At 41.2% G+C, this 21,969-nt stretch overlaps 1 protein-coding gene across 1 annotated transcript in view; it reads left to right on the top strand.

Moving 5' to 3' along the window:
* The first annotated feature begins 3,402 nt into the window (after window positions 1–3,402).
* LOC126203334 (uncharacterized) overlaps window positions 3,403–21,969 on the top strand; it is a 78,589-nt gene continuing 60,022 nt past the window's right edge. The window contains exons 1-2 of the mRNA XM_049937619.1: window positions 3,403–3,475; window positions 14,929–15,124. Coding sequence (XP_049793576.1) covers window positions 3,467–3,475; window positions 14,929–15,124 — 205 coding nt within the window. The 5' untranslated portion in view covers window positions 3,403–3,466. The remainder of the gene's footprint in view (window positions 3,476–14,928; window positions 15,125–21,969) is intronic.

The raw sequence follows: 21,969 nt of genomic DNA, 5'->3' as shown, positions 1-21,969 counted from the left end.
GACGTCACTCATTAAAAAGCCATACGAGGCCAATGTTATGAAGGTTCTGCTATCGAAAGGGGCTGTGCTCAGTTGAAATTCCACGTCACACAGCCCTGCGTGACTAGAACGGAAAGGAACATTAATATATGGTAAAAATACAGCCTCACAAACACTTAACATTTAGTCGCAGGATATAGATGTAGTCCTTTTCTTACGAGGCACTTGCGAAATACCCTGAGTTTTCCTTAAATGATATATCTAACAAGGGAATGGTCCAATCCGGCATGTCGAAGCCTAGCATGAAATTTTTTATGCGTGCAAATACAAGGCAAGAAAAGCACTAGCAAATCTGTAGCTGTTAAAATGCATTGCATTTTATTAATGGTTGGAGTTACTCGTTTTTGTCGCAGGAAGAACCAAACGTGACAGCTACATACAGTATTTCCATTCCTGTGTTGTTCATAAGTACGAGGCAATTTTCCATGGGACGTACATGCTTGTCCGAATGAACAGGTACTGTGGTGATTGCAGCCGTTATGAAATACACGAAACATATTTGCACTCGCTAATATAGACAATGATTAGCAGTGTAATCGAATGATGAAGGTGGTAAGTTGTGGCGGACTTGGATTCGAACCCGAGTTGTCGGCTTATCACAGCGGTCGCCTTATTATTAGGCTACTCGAGTATACCTCACAGTCAGTCCAAAACTTCCATATGTCGTCAACTACGTGTCTACAAACTGCACTCGTACATCCAGTACGTATATTCTCTTACAGTGGAGACATGTTAACTGAAACTCGCTTGCCCGGTGTCGTCAGATAAATACGAAATTGCAGTTCCAATATTGTTCAAAAGTAGGAAGGAATGTTCCTCCTGACACGCATTCATATGCCCCAGTTTCTGCTATTTTATCTTCAGACTATTTACATGAGATATTTGCTGGAGGAATCAGCATGTTTCTTGATTCAAAATTTCGAGAGAAAAATTCTCAGCAATACACAGTGCCTTTGTTCTACCTATTTCATTATACGTTTACGCCGAATTTTTGTGAGGAAGCACACAACCCATCTTGAAATATTTTTGCCTCTTACGTAATTGAGCTCGGTCGCAGGCTCCCAGTGCATTAAAGGTTTACGTTTTTTATACATAATTACTAACACGTCATTCCAAGCAGCGACGGAAGAATTTATTATCACATCCACTTCTCATTTTATCTCTGTGTTTCTAAATGTTACCTTTCCCTCAGTGTATTCGATTACATATTGAGCATAGTGTCAGGCGCTGTAAACTTGAAGTTAACCAAGTTGTCAGATTAATACAAGGACACTGATAAACAAAAACAGACATACAAAGTGGAGACATGCACACAAATAAATCTTTTACTTTTTTTCGACTACTACATATGTATTCAGATATGAGAAGACCCGATTAGATTTTTAATACTTCTTTTAAATCAAAAGCCGGCCGCGGTGGTCTAGCGGTTTTAGGCGCTCAGTCCGGAACCGCGCGACTGCTACGGTCGCAGGTTCGAATCCTGCCTCGGGCATGGATGTGTGTGATGTCCTTAGGTTTGTTAGGCTTAAGTAGTTCTAAGTTCTAGGGGACTGATGACCACAGATGTTTAGTCCCATAGTGCTCCGAGCCTTTTGAACCATTCTTTTAAATCAAATATATAACAACGACAATCTCGTACCTTCAGCAAAATAAACTAAATCAAAGACCTTTAAAAATGTCCAAACATTTAGAAATATTAATGGGCAAACAACCAATAGAGCGGGTATGTAGTCTGTGATATTAGGAATTTATATTAAAACGAAATCACTCTTAAATTTAACAAGTTTCAGCTGATTTAGGTACAATGTAGTGAAAGTAGTTGACATGAGAGTGGAGGATACAGAACTAAAACTTGACAGATTATTATCTACCTCTACAATAATAAACACAAATGAATCATGAACTTCGGAAGACGAAAGAGGAATACATTCGGCAGGAATTAAAATTTTAAGGAATGTGAGTGGAATCAGTCAGAGATCAAACACAGAAGAATATGATCAGGGGAAAACTTCATACAGGTCTACAATGTACGAATTAAAAAACGGGACAAGGATACATAAACTGAACAGAAACTGTCAACTCAATGAGAGATGACGGCTACATTAAACAAGTAATTAACTGTAAACTAATACGAAAAGAGAGTTACATTTAACGACAAGCATATTGCTTCAGGGGAGAATGGTTTTCAACACACAGATCTGAACACTATTACTGATTTCAAATAGCTGCTGTAACTGCACTACATTTGTTTCTATTGGATATGTGTTGCGTCACCTCCCTATTGACACACACATTGTACAGTTCTTCTTCCTCGATGAGGCAGTAGAACGAATGGCGTCCGTCAGTCATACTGCTCACAAGGGAACCTCCCCATCGCACCCCCCTCAGATTTAGTTATAAGTTGGCACAGTGGATAGGCCTTGAAAAACTGAACACAGATCAATCGAGAAAACAGGAAGAAGTTGTGTGGAACTATGAAAAAAATAAGCGAAATATACAAACTGAGTAGTCCATGTGCAAGATAGGCAACATGAATGACAGTATGAGCTCAGGTGCGTCGTGGTCCCGTGGTTAGTGTGAGCAGCTGCGGAACGAGAAGTCCTTGGTTCAAGTCTTTCCTCGAGTGAAAATTTTACTTTCTTTATTTTCGCAAAGTTATGATCTGCCCGTTCGTTCATTGACGTCTGTGTTCACTGTAATAAGTTTGGTGTCTGTGTTTTGCGACCGCACCCCAAAACCGTGCGAATAGTAGACGAAAGGATGTGCCTCTCCATTGCCTCTCTACTAATCGCACGGTTTTGCGGTGCGATTGCAAAACACAGACACCAAACTTATTACAGTGAACACAGACGTCAATGAACGAACGGGCAGATCATAACTTTGCGAAAATAAAGAAAGTAAAATTTTCACACGAGGGAAGATTTGATCCAAGGACCTCTCGTTCCGCAGCTGCTCACGCTAACCACGGGACCACGGCGCTCCTGCGCGCACACTGTCCTTAATGTTGCCTATCTGGCACAAGAACTACTCAGTTTGTATATTTCGCTTTTTTTTTCATAGTTCCACACAGCTTCTTCCTGTTTTCTCGATTGATCTGTGTTCAGTTTTTCAAGGCCTATCCACTGTGCCAACTTATAACTAAATCTGAGGGGGGTGTGATGGGGAGGTTCCCTTGTCAGTTTTCAGCGTAAGCCACGAGCGCCGACATGCGGAAACGCGGGAGCAAACTCAGTACCAGGAAGCGGGGTGGGCGGAAAGTAAAGCACAAAAAGGCAACAACTGCCGGCCTTTGATTTGGGGAAATAAATCAGCATTCTGAGGCCAGTACAAGCGGCCGAATGAGTATAAAAGATCAGACGCCTCCAGAGAAAGACACACACGGTGATCCAACAGGTTCCTAGCCGCCACACATTCTCAGCAAGCCAATATGAAAGCCGTAAGTATGCGACGGTTTGTTGTTACTAACCTTCAGCTGAAGAACTCCCTCTGATTTTTTTCTAAGTATTTAGTCCTTCTAACCACATTTCACCTTTTTTTTTTAAATTTACATACACATCATTTGTCCAAATATTCTTACGTGGCTGTCACGTTTACCTATTAGTCGTCAGGCTTGCCATGTCCGAGTATACGAGTATACCAGTATACCACTTCTACGATCATAATATAACTAACGTATTCTAGTCTGTCTATACATTTATTTTGGTCCCTTTAGTGCTCCTCTTACATCTACACGCATACTTCATTCTACAAACAATCCGTGGGCTTTAAATAACCCATTTCTCCATGAAATATTTTCTTCCAAGAATGCAAGTGCACCAAGGTATGCAAGAGAGCGTCTTGGAGAGATATCCTCACAAATTTGAAAAGGGTAGTGAGACTTCTATGGATGGCTTGGTAAGAGCATTGATACTTGGATGGCAAGGTTCTGGGTTAGATTCCCCGTGCGGCAAACACTTTTAATCTGCAAGGAGTTTTCAAATTCGAGTCCGTCCATACACTAACCCTACTCCCGCTTGGTACACGTATACAGCGCTAGTCACTTTATGTTATATCCCGGAGGGTACTTCACAATACGAATAGCGTCGTCTCTTCAAATCCAATCTCGCGTGAAGGGACCAGAAAATGTCTCTCTACACATCGCTACACACCCTGATCTTCCTATCAATCCCTGCACAAGGAGTACGATAGAGGCAGCTTTTTGTTGCCCATTAGACATCAAACACGACTTCTCGGAGTTTTACGAGAACTACATTTGGCCTTAAATTTTCATTACTTTCGCAGACTATCTGTGCTAGATTCTCATGGATGCTGCACTCACCTATCAGGATCCTCTTAACGAAGCTGAGGTCTCTATCTGACTACCTTACTTCTCATTTTGCGTGTTAGGTCCATCCATACTATTTCATAGTTCCTGCCAGATATTATGCGATATAACCCACATACCTCACCGCTGATACTCTAATTTAACACTGTCAGAGTATTAAGTTTCCTCTGGGCGTCATCACGTACTTCTCCTCCTTTAGAGTTATTGTTAGGGAAAAATTGATAATGCTGTTCAAAGAGTTTTGCATTTTCCTTGAATAATCCAAAGGCAATATTTTCCTCCGAGTGTATCATCGTAAGCAGTATTGCTGACATATTTGATGAATCGTTCACTCGTATTGAAAACTATTGTTGGCCTGTTACATATCTCTTATGGACACACAATTTTATTTTTGTTTAACTTAGGCTGTCCATCGTAACTAACTGACATGGTCATTCCAATATTCCATAGCCCAGTCAAACGCCTTTAAACATAATTGCGTCGTGTCCTGAATTACATACCTCCACTGTCTGACAAATATAGTCCCCAAAATAGTGAGTTTTATTTAAAAAGAGTGGCTTTGCGAGACTACGTGCTTAATCGTTGGACTACTTCTCCCTTGCAGTAACGTCACAACAACCGAGCTTATTAGGTCGTCAAGAGTTGATAGGAAGACGGGCGTTAGGGAGACTGTTACGCTGAGCGGTCGTTCTTTTATCCTTCCAGATAACTATAGATACTTCTGTGTACAACGGGTCCATTGCACTTCTCGATGCAGTTGTTCTTAACGGCTGTGCTCCTCATCCACTAGGTTGAGTAAGTTTTCATTTCTTATTTGATGTGTCGGCTTAATCTTTATCATACGTCTACAACACCATATTTACAGGAAAATGAGAAGAAAATTTCGACAGCTATCTTTCTACCAATAATCCGACTATAATACGTTATATAAAATTAGTCAAACGCTATCCAAACAGAAAATGAACATAATTTTTTCATATCACTCTGATTTCTAATAGATATATTACTTTCATTCCTACGCTATACCATGCAGAGGAAGCAGTGGAAGCAGTCAATGGTTTTCTTATACTCCGTTTAGTAGATTTACTTTCTAGCATTATTTTACCATTGTTGTAATATTTGCCAACGCCGATCACTAAATGAAATGCATTCTCTTTTCCTACCAACTTATAACGTTAACCAGTAGCAGTTAGCGTGTTTAGTCCGCAAAGTGATTTTCGCAATAAAGTTAATGGACAAAACGATTGCGAATATTGTGGAAAATTTTGTATTGTGCGAATCCACAATAGTAGTATTGTAGCATGATGAATAAGACCGCTTCAGCTCTATGACAAATCTTTACTTATGATTTCTGATCGATAATAATTTAACTTATGCCCCATAGACTAAAACCTCTGTACATATCTGTAGACCACTTCCACATTCCGCCAAGCATTAAGAGTATGATTAAATAGAAGCAATGAGAAAGCTGTTGACGCAGAAAAAAACGATATCATTCATGAAATTTTCAGTGTTATTTTCAAAGGGAGGAAGAAATTTTGCGTTATATTGTCCCATCTGCTGAAAGGTGAATAGAGGTGGAACGCAAGTTGCGATGGGGGAAGTGTGGGAAAGGAAATCGGATGCGTTTGTTTGAAAGAAGTAATACTGACATTTACCTTAAGTGGTATGACGGAACCTCCTGAAAACTGAATCTTGGTGTCTGGACGGCAATATGAACAGCGGTTCCACTGTTGCAATCACTGCACCACCTTCTCGGTTAGTGCCGCTCCATTAAAGCATATGATAATTTTGAATGACTTCAAAAATATTTTAATATGTTCACTAGCAACGTCAGTCGTATGACGGTTGGTTAAAAGGTTACCAAAGGCCTAACCTGGAGCATATATGTGATGCAGATTGTATTCAGTCACCCCAGAGTAAATGGTCATGTTTCATCGTAACCGTTAAATCTTATCTTAGAATCCGTTCTGTTTTTAAAGATAACACTGTTCTACAAAAAAAACCTTTTTTTCTATTTCCGATAAAAAATATTGTGATCCTAGTTGTATTTTGAGTGCTGAATTGAAAACTGTTTTTGGTTTTTTTCTGTCAGGGATAGTTTATGAGTAATCACAATTTTATTTCTCTTTTCAGTTCCTGATATAGTGCAGCAAACGTGAGGTGAAATTCGACAAACAAATGCACATCTTTATGATGTTATAAGTTCATCACATTAATGGAGGGTGGGATCTAACATATAACACAGTAACCTTTGTGTATACACATTAAAGCATTTATTTGACATGAGAAATTACAGAAAATTGACGAACAGTGAGCCACTGCATTGTAATGCACATCACTTTTTTCTCTTGTATTGTGAATCTTTCTTCTCTCGAATGATATTCCAGCAATAATCTGCTAACGTAGAAGGTACCCACTTCCCTTCATAGCGCTTTTCTATGGTAGAAATGTCTTTATGGAATCTTTTCCCCATGTTCATCCGATACGTCACTACAACTCTCTGTGAAGTAGTCCAGATGAGAGTCCATCATATGTACCTTCAAAGAAATATTGCACCCCAAATCCTGATATGCTTTGATCATACCCTTCACCACTGCTTTGTAGTTAGTAGCTCTTCTTCTTCCAAGGAAGTTTTCCGACACCATCTTCAAACAGTCCCATACGGTTTTTTCTTTATCAGTTAAACATGCTTCAAAATTTGCATCTTTCTGCAGCTCCCTGATTTGTGGGCCCACACATACATCTTCCTTTATTTTTGCAGCTGAAAGATGGGGGAATTTGGTAGCTAGATATGCAAACCCACAGCCTGTTGGATCCATGGCCTTCACGAATTGTTTCATCAGGCGAAGTTTGATGTGAAGTGGTGGAAGTAGTATATATTCAGGAGCTACCAGACTTTCACGTTGTACATTCTTTTCGCCAACTTTCCATCTTCGCCTAGGCCATTTCGTTTTCACGTAGTCAGAATTTCGGTCTCGACTATCTCACTCGCAAAGAAAACAGGCATACTTTGTGTAGCCTTCTTGCATTCTCAGTACCATAGCAATTACCTTGAAATCTGCACATATTTTCCATTTGTGTTCATTGTATTTTAATGAATTTAGCTCCTTTGTACGAATTCGTAATTCTCTTTTGTCAAACTAGCGTAAGCTACTGGAACAGAGGGTATTTTATTTCCGTTGTGGAGCAAAACACCCTTCAGACTTGTTTTCGGTGCATCTATGAAAAGTCTCCACTCCTGTGAAATATAAGTGAAGTTCAGCACTTTCATCAGGCCAGCAAAGTCTTTGCAAAATGTCAGTGCTTCGTCAGTTGAAAAATAAGAAATAAAGGCATGTTCTCTGTGCCTGAACACACTGATTTTGGTACTTTGGTGCAGTAGATTATACTCTTGTAATCTTGAACCAAGCAGCTGCGCCTTTTGTTTACTTAGTCCTAGATCACGTACTAAATCATTTAAATCTGCCTGTGTTAACAAATGTGGCGATGACTCACTTGTGCAGTGATATAAAGAATCATCATCTGTGATTTCTTCAGTACTACTTATTTTACTGTCACTCGGAATTTTACCTCGGGCTGTTGAAGGTACTGGAAGGTTGTCGGAATGCTGCACTGGCATTCTCGCTGAAGGCAGATCTGGGTAAACAATGTGCCTCTTCGACTTTTTATTTGTAAAACCCGGAATTTTTGTTAGACGGAAATAACAATCAGTAACATGGTCCTTAGGCTCCCTCCACACCTTGGGAACAGCAAACAACGCCACATTCTCTTTACCTTTCCACCACTGAATTAGTTTGCAGTAACATGTAGCACAACAGAAATGTGGTGCCCATTCTTTATCTTGGTCTCCTACCTCTACTCCCAAGTAATGTTTGTATGCTTTCTTTATGACTGAAGAAATTTTCTTCCTATTTCTGGCAAAAGTGAACTTCCCACAGATGTAGCAGAAGTGGTCCGGCTTATATCAACATCCACGACGACGTGGCATTTGTGCAAATTTAAAAATACCACTCTGGTAATACACCTGTATTAAATTAATAGTAGGGAACTAGAGGAACGCTGATGTGTAAAAACAAGCAGTCGTTTTACCTTCAGCACCAGGCTCAGTTTACACACAGGAACTAAAAGATTCAACAGTGCTCGGAAATATGACACACAGTTACTTGTCAGCGAAAACACCCACTCGTTACGACTGACACAAATTGCGGCTAACACCACTGTTGTAAACTCGATGCACCAACCCCTAGGAGGCGTGAAGCTTTACTGCCGAGCGAGCGACCGGCTGTCGCCGTTCGAGTTAATGAGATGTTTCAGGTGGTCTTCATGACATAGGTGTGGCGGGGGATAACCTAATGATGTCTGATTCTTCCCACCTGTTGTTGCGCAAGAAATTATCACGTTCTATCACTATTGGATACGGCAACATACCCGTATTTCTCTACAACGTCTCTGTGTATGCCTTAAATTGTGAATATACATATATATACATATTACATAAAAAGTATCCCTGACAACGATATTTTGTTTACATATTTGAATTTCCCATGGTAAAATGGTCTAGAAGCACAAACTTTAATATCAGAAATAGAACCCATGTCGAACAGTGATAATTTCCGTTAACAAACTCCCGTCGATTCACACTGATGGCAATTCAAATACTTGTACCAGTATAGCAAACCAGAAGGAAAATTCTATGACTTACCCAGTTGTTCTCTCCAACATGGTGACGTGATTTGTTGAATCCTTCGCTAGCCATCGGGGCTCAGTTCGAAACGGCACGAACCACTGAAGACAGTTCTGCTCCAGTCAGTGAGATTAGAGGTCGAAGATGTGTCTGGAGACGTTCCGGGCAGCGGTGGGGTAGCAACTTGACTGTCGCCTGCTACGCGGCCATAAAACCAGTGCTGACGGTGTGGCGTGCCATTTCTTTTGGTAGCAGGAACCCTTTGGATGTCATCCGCGATACCCTTAGAGCATAAAGTTACGTCTACGATATTCTACTCCTCGCTTTGGTACCCTTCGTGGGAACCCAACCTGAGCTTACTTTTCAGGAAGATAATGCCCACCCGCACTCAGTGACAGCTTCAATGCTTCTTTTCTTGCTCGCCAAATCCGACCTTGGCCAGAAAGGACACGGAATTTCTCGACAATTGAGAATGTTATAAGTATTATGGGCAGACCGTGCAAACCACTTGGGGTTTTGACGATCTAACGCGCTAGTGAATTTCGCACAGTATCCCTCAGGAGCGCGTCCAACAACTGTATCAACCACTGACAAGCGGCATAACTGCTTGCATAGGGGCCAGAGGTGGACCAATGCGTGATTGACTGCTCAATTTCTGAAGCTTTTTGTCCTGAAGGAATCATAAAATATTTTCTGAAATTTTAATCATTTGTTTGTCGGAACACGTACTTAACATCTACCATTTCGGATAATACCTTCTCTTTTTTTTCCTTGGGGTGTACGAATTTACGATATAAGGGGATGTAAAAACGATTTATTCATATAATTGTATGAATCACTCTGACAATGCGTATAAAAGAAAATGCCACCGAGAATAGTAAAAGTAAAATAATCCAACCTCAGCCACAATACAGTCTTTGGGGTAAAGTTTCGCAACACAAGCCACAACGGGTACGAATTACTGTGCGGTCAACATTTGTAGTCGCCCACAGTCCTAATCTGCCAGTAAGCTTAACAAATGTGTAAATTCATTTTTATCGCTAATATCGGATAGGACCCAATAATCCCCCCCTCCCCGAGAGATTGTTCAGTACTTAACAAGCAGTACCTATTACCGCATGCCACTGTGAACGCAAATGAATGGGACAAACCGTCTAGTAGAATACACAGTAAGTTCCACCATATATTTCTAAGTGATTTGTGTTGCATACGCATGTCTTACAGTTGTGTAGGTAAAATTAGGCTTATAATATCTTACACAGTAGTGAACGAGAATGACATCATTATACACATAATTATAATACTTCGTCTTTGAATGAATGTGAAAGGTACTAAATATGTAGTAGATCTGCTGCTACACTCCGCAACCGCCTTACGGTGTGTAGCAGAGGGTTCATTGTGTCCCGTATCAATTCCGCCTTTTCCCTCTCCAGTCACATACACTTCGTGGGAAAAACGATTGTCGGTAGGCCTCCGTGTGGGCTCCAATCTCTGTACTTTATCGTGATGGTCTTCTCACGAGATACGTCGCACCATAATAGGAGGCCATACAGCGATGCAGCACGCCTCTCCTACAGCGTCTGCCACTTTAGATGGCTGAGATCCCCATAATGCTTTTGCGCTTATTAAATGAACCTGTACCACAAAGAGCTGCTTCTTATTATCTTCTCTATTTCCTCTGTCAGTCCTATTTGGTACGGATCCCATACTGACGAGCAGTATTCAAGTATTGGCCAAACGAATGTCTCCTAACTTATTTCCTTTGTTGATGGGCCATATTTCCTAAGCATTCATCTAATGGATCTCAGTGTGGAACCTTCCTTGCTCGCTATTAACTTTATATGGTCGTTAAACTTCAGATCGCTCCATACATGTTGATACAGATATACCGGGTGATCAAAAAGTCAGTATAAATTTGAAAACTTAATAAGCCACGGAATAATGTAGATAGAGAGGTAAAAATTGACACACATGCTTGGAACGACATGGGGTTTTATTAGAACCGAAACAAACAAAGTTCACAAAATGTACGACAGATGGCGCTGGACAGCAAAACGTCAGTGACTGCGCATGACGATCGTGTATGAAAGGAGCTGTAATGAGAGAGAGAATCAGATGCGCCAGCAGTCGCAGCATGTTGACGTTACCTGAAAAGGCGCTTTTGGTGAAGCTGTATTATCAGAAAGGGGAACGTGCTAGTTCAGCGTTACGATCCTATCGCCATAGGAAGGGGATTCGAACGGGTAAAGGTCCGTTGAAAATTGCAGCTGCGGCGAGAATGATTGCGAAGTTCGAAGCCACGGGTTGTTTAGACCCCGTAGTGCCCACCGAGCACAAGGCGTAATGCTGCTGAGACAGTTCAGGAAGAAATGGAAACTGTAGCGGGTTTGTCTATGCACGGGGAAGTCAGCGCTCGTGCAGTCGCACGTCGAACCGGCATTCCATGCACTACTGTTTGGTTGGCACTGAGGCGTACCCTCCGATGCTATCCGTACAAAATCCATCGGCATCATGAACTGTTAGCTGGCGATTTAGTGAAGCGGAGGGCATTTGTGGTGTGGGCGTTTCGAAAGATGGCGGAAGATGACGATTGGTTGAGTAACGTGTTGTGGACCGACGAAGCGCATTTCACGCTCCGAGGGTCAGTCAACGCCCACAACTGCACAATTTAGGCTACCGAAAATCTTAGAACTGTCGTGGAAAGTCAGGGTATGGGTTGGATTTACCACATCTACCGTTATCGGGCCTTTTTTCATCGAGGAAATGCGTGATTCTGGTTTTGTAACTGCTACCGTGACGGGTGAGAGGTACGCCGATATGTTACAGAATCGCATCATCCCCAGCCTTGCTGATAAACACCTGCTGGAACGTACGATGTTTATGCAGGATGGCGCTCCACCCCACATTGCTAGACGCGGGAAAGATCTCTTACGCGCGTCGTTTGGTGATGATCGTGTGCTCAGCAGCCACTTTCGTCATGCTTGGTGTGGTGTCACCGCTAGACACCACACTTGCTAGGTGGTAACTTAAATCGGCCGCGGTCCTGTAGTACATGTCGGACCCGCGTGTCGCCACTGTGTAATCGCAATCCTAGCGCCACCACATGGCAGGTCACAAGACACGGAATAGACCTCGCCCCAGTTGTACGGAAGACATAGCTTGCGACCAGACGTACCAAGTATTCCTCTCATTTGCCGAGAGACAGATAGAATAGCCTTCAGCTTAGTCCATAGCTACTACCTAGCAAGGCGCCATTTGTATCAGTGCTTATAACTTACTAATATTCAAAAGAGATGTATTCCAACAAGAGAATAAAGATAAGTATTAAACGCATCTACGTACTTTTCCTCTTATTCATTAATAAGTCTCATGTTCCAGAACTTCAAGCCCGTCTGCGTTAGTTTAGCGTGCACCTAGCTACCTCATTGTGTCTATGCTGTATGAAATAGACACAACACTTGGCCTCCCAGTCCCCAGACCTCAGTCCGTGCGATTATTGGCTTTGGGGTTACCTGAAGTCTCAAGTGTATCGTGATCGACCGACACCTGTAGGGATGCTGAAAGACAATATACGACGCCAATGCCTCACCATAACTCCGGACATGCTTTACAGTGCTGTTCACAACATTATTCCTCGACTACAGCTATTGCTGAGGAATGATGGTGGACATATTGAGCATTTCCTGTAAAGAACATCATCTTTGCTTTGTCTTACTTTGTTATGCTGATTATTGCTATTCTGATCAGATGATCCGCCATCTGTAGGAAATTTTTTGAACTTTTGTAGTTTTTCGGTTCTAATGAAACCCCATGTCATTCCAAGTATGTGTGTCAATTTGTACCCCTCTGTCTACATTATTCTGTGATATATTCAGTTTTCAAATTTATACTGACTTTTTGATCATCCAGTATTATGAAAGTAACTGTTTCCAGTAATTGTTATGAAATTTTTTAATCATACGATAAAGAATTTTTCTGTACAGTATAATACATAGCAACCTCTTACACACCTTGCATATTGGTTTGTGTACCACAGATTTATGTTTGTATTACAGAAGCCGGCAGTGGTGGCCGGCTGGTTCTAGGCGCTTCAGTCTGGAACCGCTCGACCGCTACGGTCGCAGGTTCGAATCCTGCCTCGGGCATGGATGGGTGTTATGTCCTAAGGTTAGTTAGGTTTAAGTAGTTCTATGTTCTAGGGGACTGATGACCTCAGATATTATGTCCCATAGTGCTCAGAGCCATTTGAACCATTTTTTGAATAGAGAATTAGGAAAGACGCCTGGTTTGTGACAGTGTACGATTTCAGTGACACTCTATGCATTGTGCAATTATAATTCTGAAAAGCACTATGTGGTGAGCAGAAATTGAACATTAGTATGGTGCTCCAGTATGAGAAAAAGAGAGCTATCATGATATGCTTTTACTCTCAGAAAATTAGGTTCAGTCATGAGACTGAATTCAGGTCATTGATAGACATTGCTTCAATGTAAACGAGTGATCTTTGGCATCGATTAAGTAATTGTTTACTGTTTCAACGTTAAAGACACAAACATTCGCAATGCATGCTGCAAATGAAAATGTTACCATAACTTTCTTTTAACTTCATACAGAGTTAATCCGTTATTTGAGACGTTTGCTTTATTGAAACCGATTGCTGGAGAATAAACAATTACTACAAAAGCCGTTAAAGGTTGCATTATGCATTTCTTTAAATGCACTGAAGCTTTAAAATACTGTTCATGAGAGAAAAAAAACTGTCAGAAGAGTAGTTTTCACTGTGTGGCATTTCTACATGAAGGAAGGCTACGGTAAACGTAGATTCACACTTGATGGAAAGCTCTGGTACTGAACGATTGGTCAGTAATTGCCACAATGCATTTCAAATATAACGAGTCACTCAGGCAGAGAGTAGTACCGTACGGGGCGGACAGGACATTACAGTCAATATGTATGGGGAAGACAGTTTTGACGTTGCCGCCGTCGCCTGCTGACGTTATAAATTAACTTACTTTTGCTGCACTCTCTTACAGCTGTGAACTTTGTGTTTTTGCTCCATGTTAGTCTCTATTCGATGCTCTTCCTTTGCTTTCGTGACGCAGGACAAATGTTCCATGACGACTTCGATACTTTTTCTATTGAGTGTTCTTGTACAAAGAAGGCCAAGTAGCTGAGAGTGAAAATACATGTTTCGTCACAGAAGATACGAAATAATATTCATGAAATAAGCTTTTTCGATCGAGAAAAACTCGTCTCCAGTGAAGGAGAAAGTTCGTTTGTATTCGATGTTATTTGGTATTTAGAAATAAGTAACTAACAACAATGAACAGGGTAAACAGCCGGAAATATGGCTTCTATTGTTTGATGTTTTTGCATGTACATATTTTTTCGCTGGCAAGTAAACTTTCGAAATGTTCGGACGAAATTTTCCCTAATGTTTCACTTCTGATCAGTTTACCATACAAACTATGAATAGTGATAGTAATAAATATATTAAAACAGTGTGCCGGATCGAGACTCGAACTCGGGACCCGAGTTCGAGTCTCGGTCCGGCACACAGTTTTAATCTGCCAGGAAGTTTCATATCAGCGCACACTCCGCTGCAGGGTGAAAATCTCATTCCGGCTCTCCAGTAGTAAACAGTATTACTGGTTGCCCCTTGGTTCTGATTTTATAGTAAGACTTTCTGTGTCACAAATAGTATGTCATAACGTTCCTTTGACCTCTCCATACTGGGGTAAGGTGAAGTGACTTTGAGCTCACATTGCGTCTAGTGCGATCAGACCAACATTTGACCGTGACTTCACGTAGCGTTCCCTTCCTTTTACGCTGACATCCAGTGTGAGTCGGCTTTAAGCCTGTACTTGTTGATCCACAGGTGTTCGCCGTGATGATGCTGGGCGCGGCAGCCGCCGCCTTTGCTACTGCAGTGCCCACCAATCCCAGTAGCGGCCAGAAGCGCCACCAAGACCAGCCTAACGAGAGACGCGATGTCGGAGTGGGGGATGTGAACTTCGGCGGTGAGAGCTTCAACCCCAAGGTCAATGTAAATAACAAGCACTATCCTTCACCAGGTGCATCGAGCGACTCTGGAGTGAGTAGGGTGAACTTCGGCGTCGGTAGCTTCAACCCCGATGTCAATGTAAACAACACCGCCTACCCCTCTGGGCACATACCCATTGGAACCTACCACCCTCTGCCCTGTAACAAGCAGCGAACTCCCCTCTGTCAATAAACCCAGCTACAGCTAATCCCTTAACATGTACCATTGTGCTGCCGTTCTGTTTGCGGTGTCTACCTGAATCCACAGTACTGAGTTCATAGACTATCCATCACATGAGTCTATTTATACTGTATTGTGCTTGTATCCAGTTTGTGTGAATAAAACTGTGTCTGTGCCGTTATAGTGAAAGATTTTTAATTGAATTCGTGTCTGAGTTTACATTCATCCTTTTTTATCGATGTTTTGCAGAACGACGTAATCTAACCTTAAAATACAAAATGGGTCCAATAACATTACAATAAATAACCATCACCAATCTCGCTTTACACATGCAGAAAGGAAAACATGGAATGCACATCATAAGCCATGTATGCATGTGTATTGTGACCACAGAAACATGTAGGAACAGAAGAAGAGAGAGAGAAAGAGAGGCAGGAGCGGGAGAGAGGTAAGATATGCAAAAAGCAGAGGATAACACAAGAAGAAAAGAAAGGAAGATAACAATGAATGACAGAGAAGGAGTCGTCGAATGGCAGCGCAGGCCAGAGAGACAGAGAAAAGCAGTGTGAGGGGATGCACCGGGTCACAGCAATATAGATAAAAAGATTACAAAGTAGAAGGGGAAAATGGTTAGTGGGAGAAAGGGAAATGGATGGGAAAAAACACTAACAAGTAGGAGGCTAAAGCAAAAAAGCTAAAAATATGGGTAAAATGTAAAGCAGTTTGTTTTTGTACATAGACATTAATAGATCGTAAGCTGAGAGACTGATGTTCCCTAAAAAGTGGACTGGAAACGAGATTCTAAACTCAACGTTCATACCTGCCACAGGAATTACCAAATCACATGAGCGTTTTCGTTTACTTGTATCCATCTCAATGTACATACCTTACAATACAGGAATATTACAGCACGTCGAGAAATACTTCGGAAGATGGTACTATGTTCCTTTTTTTACTCTCATATGGTTCTAAAACAACTTTCCAGATATCAATGTCTTGCATTATATGCAAATCGAACGATACTGCGGTCTAAGGCTGACTCGCCTTGATAATATATTTAAAACAAGGGGCTTATCAACATATACTAATGAGAGGAGGAATGGAATGGAATGAAAACTGCAAATTATAAATTTATTGGCCAGGAACATCGCGCAAGATGTTATTGATAAATGTTTAGCACACAATAACAAAAATCTTAATCCAAAGATCAACATATTAATCTTTTTTCCTTTAAACCACTGAAGAAAACTTCAGAATCATAACAGGAGATACAGATGGCGTATTAACTCACAGTTACGAATACTTTTCTTTTTAACCAAAAGATTGCTAGCTTCCTCTTTTTAAATTCCAGATGAAAATTCAGAGACGCGAAAACAGAACTCGCATGAATCGGAAGGGAACACAATTTATACACCATCACGGTTTGCCAAGATTGCACCGAATTCGACTTATTGCATTTAGAGAACAATAGACTTCTAAAATTTCATTCAGTGTATGTCCATAATAACCAAACAATTTATTTAAAAAACACAAGCATATTAAAAGAAAACGCAAGGACTTATGAGCTGAAGGCTCTTATTTAAATAATAGTCTAGTTATTGATTCATAAATTTTATTTATTTATTTATTATTTATTTATTGATTTATTTAACCTGGCAAGATTAGGGCCATCAGGCCCTCTCTTACATCTAACCAGGCATTCTACTTATTTTACATTCATATGTTTTAGTAGGCATGTTGGTTGGTTGGTTGGTTGGTTTTGGGGAAGGAGACCAGACAGCGTGGTCATCGGTCTCATCGGATTAGGGAAGGATGGGGAAGGAAGTCGGCCGTGCCCTTTCAGAGGAACCATCCCGGCATTTGCCTGGAGTGATTTAGGGAAATCACGGAAAACCTAAATCAGGATGGCCGGACGCGGGATTGAACCGTCGTCCTCCCGAATGCGAGTCCAGTGTCTTACCACTGCGCCACCTCGCTCGGTGTAGTAGGCATGTTAAACTACATCTAGTACAAAAAGTGAAATAAACAATTTGAAAGGTACACCTGGAAAAATACATACATATAGAGTTTATAATCTTAGATCACAAGTACTGTTATAATTAGACATTATTGAACAGACAGATTTGAGATAGGAGTGCTGGCAGCAGGGAGTATGAGGGAGACTCATGGTGAAGGGAGGAGAAGAATAGAGAGACATGATGAAACATAATTCAGGAAATATAAAGGAAAAGAATATTGCGTGGCTAATAGAGATAGATGAAGAGGAAGGCATCTCAGGAGCAACATAGGAGACGCTAGCTTTGCTATTTGACAGATGAGGGGATTGTCCTTGTACATTAATTTTGTGGAGAACTTTATGAGGATGATAGTAGGAAATGCTTCAACTTCTTCTTAAAAGCAGCAGGAGATTGAATTTTGCGCAAGGTAAGGGGCAGTTTGTTCCAGAGGCGGACAGCGGCAACTGAGAAGGAGTTTGCAAAAGTTTTTGTTTTGTGAGTGGGCACAGTTAGGATACCAAATAAGAGTGACCTCGTGTTTCGATTGTGATGACATGACAGGTTTTTAATCTCTGAAGCAAGGTACTGGGGTGTTTGCGCCTCGAGGAGTCGGTGGAGTAGACATAGAGTGTGGTAGTCGCGCAATTTGTCCGGCCGCAGCCACCCTAGCTGGGAGTATGAAGCACTAACATGATCGTATCGGCGAATGTTGCAGGTGTAACGCACACAGGCATTCATGGTTAGCTCTAGCCGTCTTTTGTTTTCACTGCTCATGCCTTGTTGAATCACATCACAATAGTGGAGGTTCGGTAGAACGAGTGCTTGCACGAGCTGGCGTTTCAAGTCCTGTGGAAATATGTTCCGAAACTTTTTGAGAGCATAGAGACAAGCAGACGTCTTTCGGCACACTGCTACTGTATTCTCCGCCCAGTTGAGATGCTCATCCAAAGTTACACCCAAGTTCTTCACTGTTTTCTGATATGGTATTGGAGTACCGTCGAGCAGAATAGGAGGTAGCCGTTCGCGGAAATCTGAACTTATTAATTTCTGATGGGCTATTAAGATTACTTGCGTCTTTTTTGCATTTAGTTTAAGCCCCAGGTTTTTCGCCCATGTCACTACTGAAGACAGATCATCGTTCATCTGAGCGATTGCAGTGTTTACATCTTCAGGTCTGACGCTTAGGTAGAGCTGGAGGTCGTCGGCATAGAAATGATATTTACAGGAGGACAGAACCGATGAAATATCGTTGACATATAAAGAAAACAAAAGTGGTCCTAAGACTGATCCTTGTGGCACTCCCGAGGAAACATGTTTCCAGGAAGATTTTTCATTTACGCAGACAACACATTGCTGTCTGTCTTTTAAGTAGCTTTCAAACCATCTCATTGCACTTTCAGAGAAATTAAGCTGTTGCATTTTTCTGAGCATTATGTCAAAGTTAACAGTGTCAAAAGCTTTGCTGAAGTCCAGTAGCATCAATATTGTTGCCTTTCGATTGTCGATGGCATATTTCAGGTCATCAGTTACTTTAATTAGAGCAGTGTTTGTGCTGTGATGTTTACGGAAACCGGATTGAAATTTGTCATATAGGCTGAATTCATGCAAGTGTTCAGTGATTTGGTCATGAACAATATATTCAAGTGCTTTGGAAACAGCAGGCAGTATGCTAATTGGTCGGTAATCACTAGGCAGTTGCGGGTTTTCGATCTTAGGGATGGGTCGAATTAGGCTTCTTTTCCATGCAGTGGGATATATTCCGTTCACGAGGGAAAAATTAAATATGTCAGTTAAGACAGGCACTAAGATATCGGCAACATTCTTAATCATGGTTATACCGATACTGTCGTTGCCTATTGCATCAGAAGAGATTCTCATTATTGCTTTTCTTGCCGTATTTGTTGTTACATGTTTTAGATGGAAGGTATCGTTGTTAGTTATCCTGTTTAGGGATTCTTGTGGACGGTAATTATCAGCTGTGCTGGTATTCAGAGGTGCAGAGAAGAATTCATTTAATTCGTTAGCTGACACATGAAAAGTGGTTTCCGATTTTGCCTTTCCGACCCCCAAGCTACGGAGATTCTTCCATAGAGTCGTGGGCGTCAGATCGCTGCATACAAGGGAGCGAGCGTGCCTGATTTTAGCATTGCGAATGCATTGTTTCACTCTGTTCCGTAGCTTTCTATATTCTTCGAAACGCTCGGGTTTCGGATCTGCCTTGAAACGCCTGTGGGCAGCATCCCTATTAGTCATCATTTGACGTAATTCAGCTGTCAGCCATGGAGCAGGAGATTTTCTTACACGGATTGTGCGCACAGGTGCATGTTTGTCATAGAGGGCAGTGAGTTTATCACCAAGTTCATTAATTTTGCCGTCGATTGTGGGTTTTCTGGTTATTTGATGCCATGAGATTTCTGAGCAATCGGCTGTTAGAGCGTCAAGGTCAATACGTTTCATGTTCCTACAAGTTATGTAACGCGATTTGATCCTTGGGGGCTGCACAGAGTAGGCCAGGAATATTACATCATGTGCTGAGAGGCCAGGGGCCGATGTTTGACCAACATCTCTTACTTTGTCAGTCTGTTTCGTTGCGATTACGTCTATAAGAGTATGACTGTGCGCCGTATGGTGTGTAGGTTGTAATGGAAGAATGTTCATGCTATTGCAACTAAACAGTCTTCTTAGGTTTATTGCGGAGGGAGTGTCTCTTAGCAGGTCTATGTTCAAGTCACCCATTACGATGACATGTTCGTATTGACACTGAAGTGAATGTAATTCCGACTGGAAGGAACTCATTGAGCTTATTTTTGGCGGCTTGTACACGACGCCAGTCAAGAATTTCCGACTTTGTATATTTATTTCAATGAACATGAATTCAGCCTCTTTTTCTTCAGCAGGATTTGACGTACATAAGACTTTCGCTTTGAGATCTGTTCGTATATACGCGCCGACGCCGCCACCTCGCTTTTTTGATCTGTCTGCCCTAAGAAATGTGTACCCTGGGAGATGAATAGATGCAGAGGATATGTGTGGTTTCAACCACGTTTCGGATAAGAGGATTACGTGGTAGTTTAGTTGGTTGAAGAGGAGGCTAAGTTCTTCGTAATGTGCAGGTAAAGACTGGATGTTGCAGTGAGCTGCTAAAAGCTCTGACGCGTTCCGCTGAGCAGCCTGAAGTAGGGTGGCAGACTGGTTTGTCCCTTTGTTAGGCACTACCTGCCGCGAGGGGCACTGGCCGCTGCTTCCGCCAAGTGACATAACACAGGGGTGTCCGAGATTTTGCGCGCCCTGTGTGTGACACCGCGAGTGCCGAAAGAAAGGCGACTGCTAGAGATTTCCTGAGGTTGCGGGAGTATAGAAAATGGATTAGTGGTATTCGGTGCAAGGAGAATATGACCAAAACAGTGACGGCTGTGTGTCACTGTGTATCCTCTGTCGTACGAGGAGAAATGTAATTAGCGTATTTGAAACAGCTTAGGGTGGAAATAAGGGAAAAGGGAGTGATTTAAGAGGCCGATGCTGCCAGCAGAGAGAAGTAAGCTTAATAATTAATAGATTATCGTAGGAAGCTAGAATTAAATTGAAATTTACTAAAGTGATGCTGGTAGTGATTATCGTAGGAAGCTACAATTAGATTGAAATTTGCTAAAGTGATACTGATAGTGATTTTTGTTATGAACAATTTAAACCGAAGAGATGGGTGATTAATGAACTAAAGGAGAGACTAATAATTGCAATAGAACTAATTCAGAACGGAAGAGAATAAACTGAGAAAATGAAAAAAGTATTAGCAGTAACTAAAATTAAGTAATGGTTAGAGCTACAGACACAAAAAAATAGTGAAAAGTTAATACAGTTACAAAAACAATTAGTTGAAGGTACAAATATGGGTATAATTAAAAAATTAATAAAATTACAAGACTATATCTGAGTATAGGGCTGTTACAATTTGCAAATGGTGTTAAGTTTGCACTTTTGGCTCGAGTAGCTTCACTTAATACTATTCAGTTCTGTCATGTTTGTGACTGTCTTCTTTCCAGCTGCCGTCTTAATGATTACTCTGCCATCCTGAGTCCACACATTCTGAAGACCGAAATGGGATATGGCACTGTTTAAAAGCTTTAGCCGTTCGTGTGTCAGATCTTCCCTTATTGTAAGCCCTGTCCTTGCTAACTTCTTCTTCTGGGTAAAGATCTCTGCCCTTTTTCGGTACGAGATAAATTTAATTATTATTGGACGAGGTTTGGTGGCACCTGGTAGTTTTCGTCCCACCCGATGGCTCCTGTCAATGTCTGCCTTGGTCACTTCTACGCCTAATTTTTCACGCGCAACCTGTATATATTATAAATGTCAGGGCGATTCGATTTGACGTTTATTAAATTTAAATTTGAACTAAATTGGTCGAAAACTTTTTGAAATTTTTGCTAATAATTTTATATACATACAATCAAATATATGGTCTACGTATTTTCGAACTAAATTGGACAAGAACTTTTCGAGATTTTTATTGGTAACCTTTTCGTATCCTTTGCCCATCCAAACGTTCATTAGCGTATCGTGCACAAATCTGAAATGAATCAGTTAAGTACTTTTCGAGATTTTTGATACAATTATAAATAATGACTTGTGTTATATAGTAGTCAGCAGATTTTGGATTAAAGTAGTTTTGCTCTTAAGATGTCAGATTGTTTGGGCCTTC

The sequence above is a fragment of the Schistocerca nitens genome, chromosome 9 (genome assembly GCF_023898315.1).
Source record: "Schistocerca nitens isolate TAMUIC-IGC-003100 chromosome 9, iqSchNite1.1, whole genome shotgun sequence".
Lineage (NCBI taxonomy): Eukaryota > Metazoa > Arthropoda > Insecta > Orthoptera > Acrididae > Schistocerca > Schistocerca nitens.
This window is presented reverse-complemented; position numbering and strand designations above follow the sequence as displayed.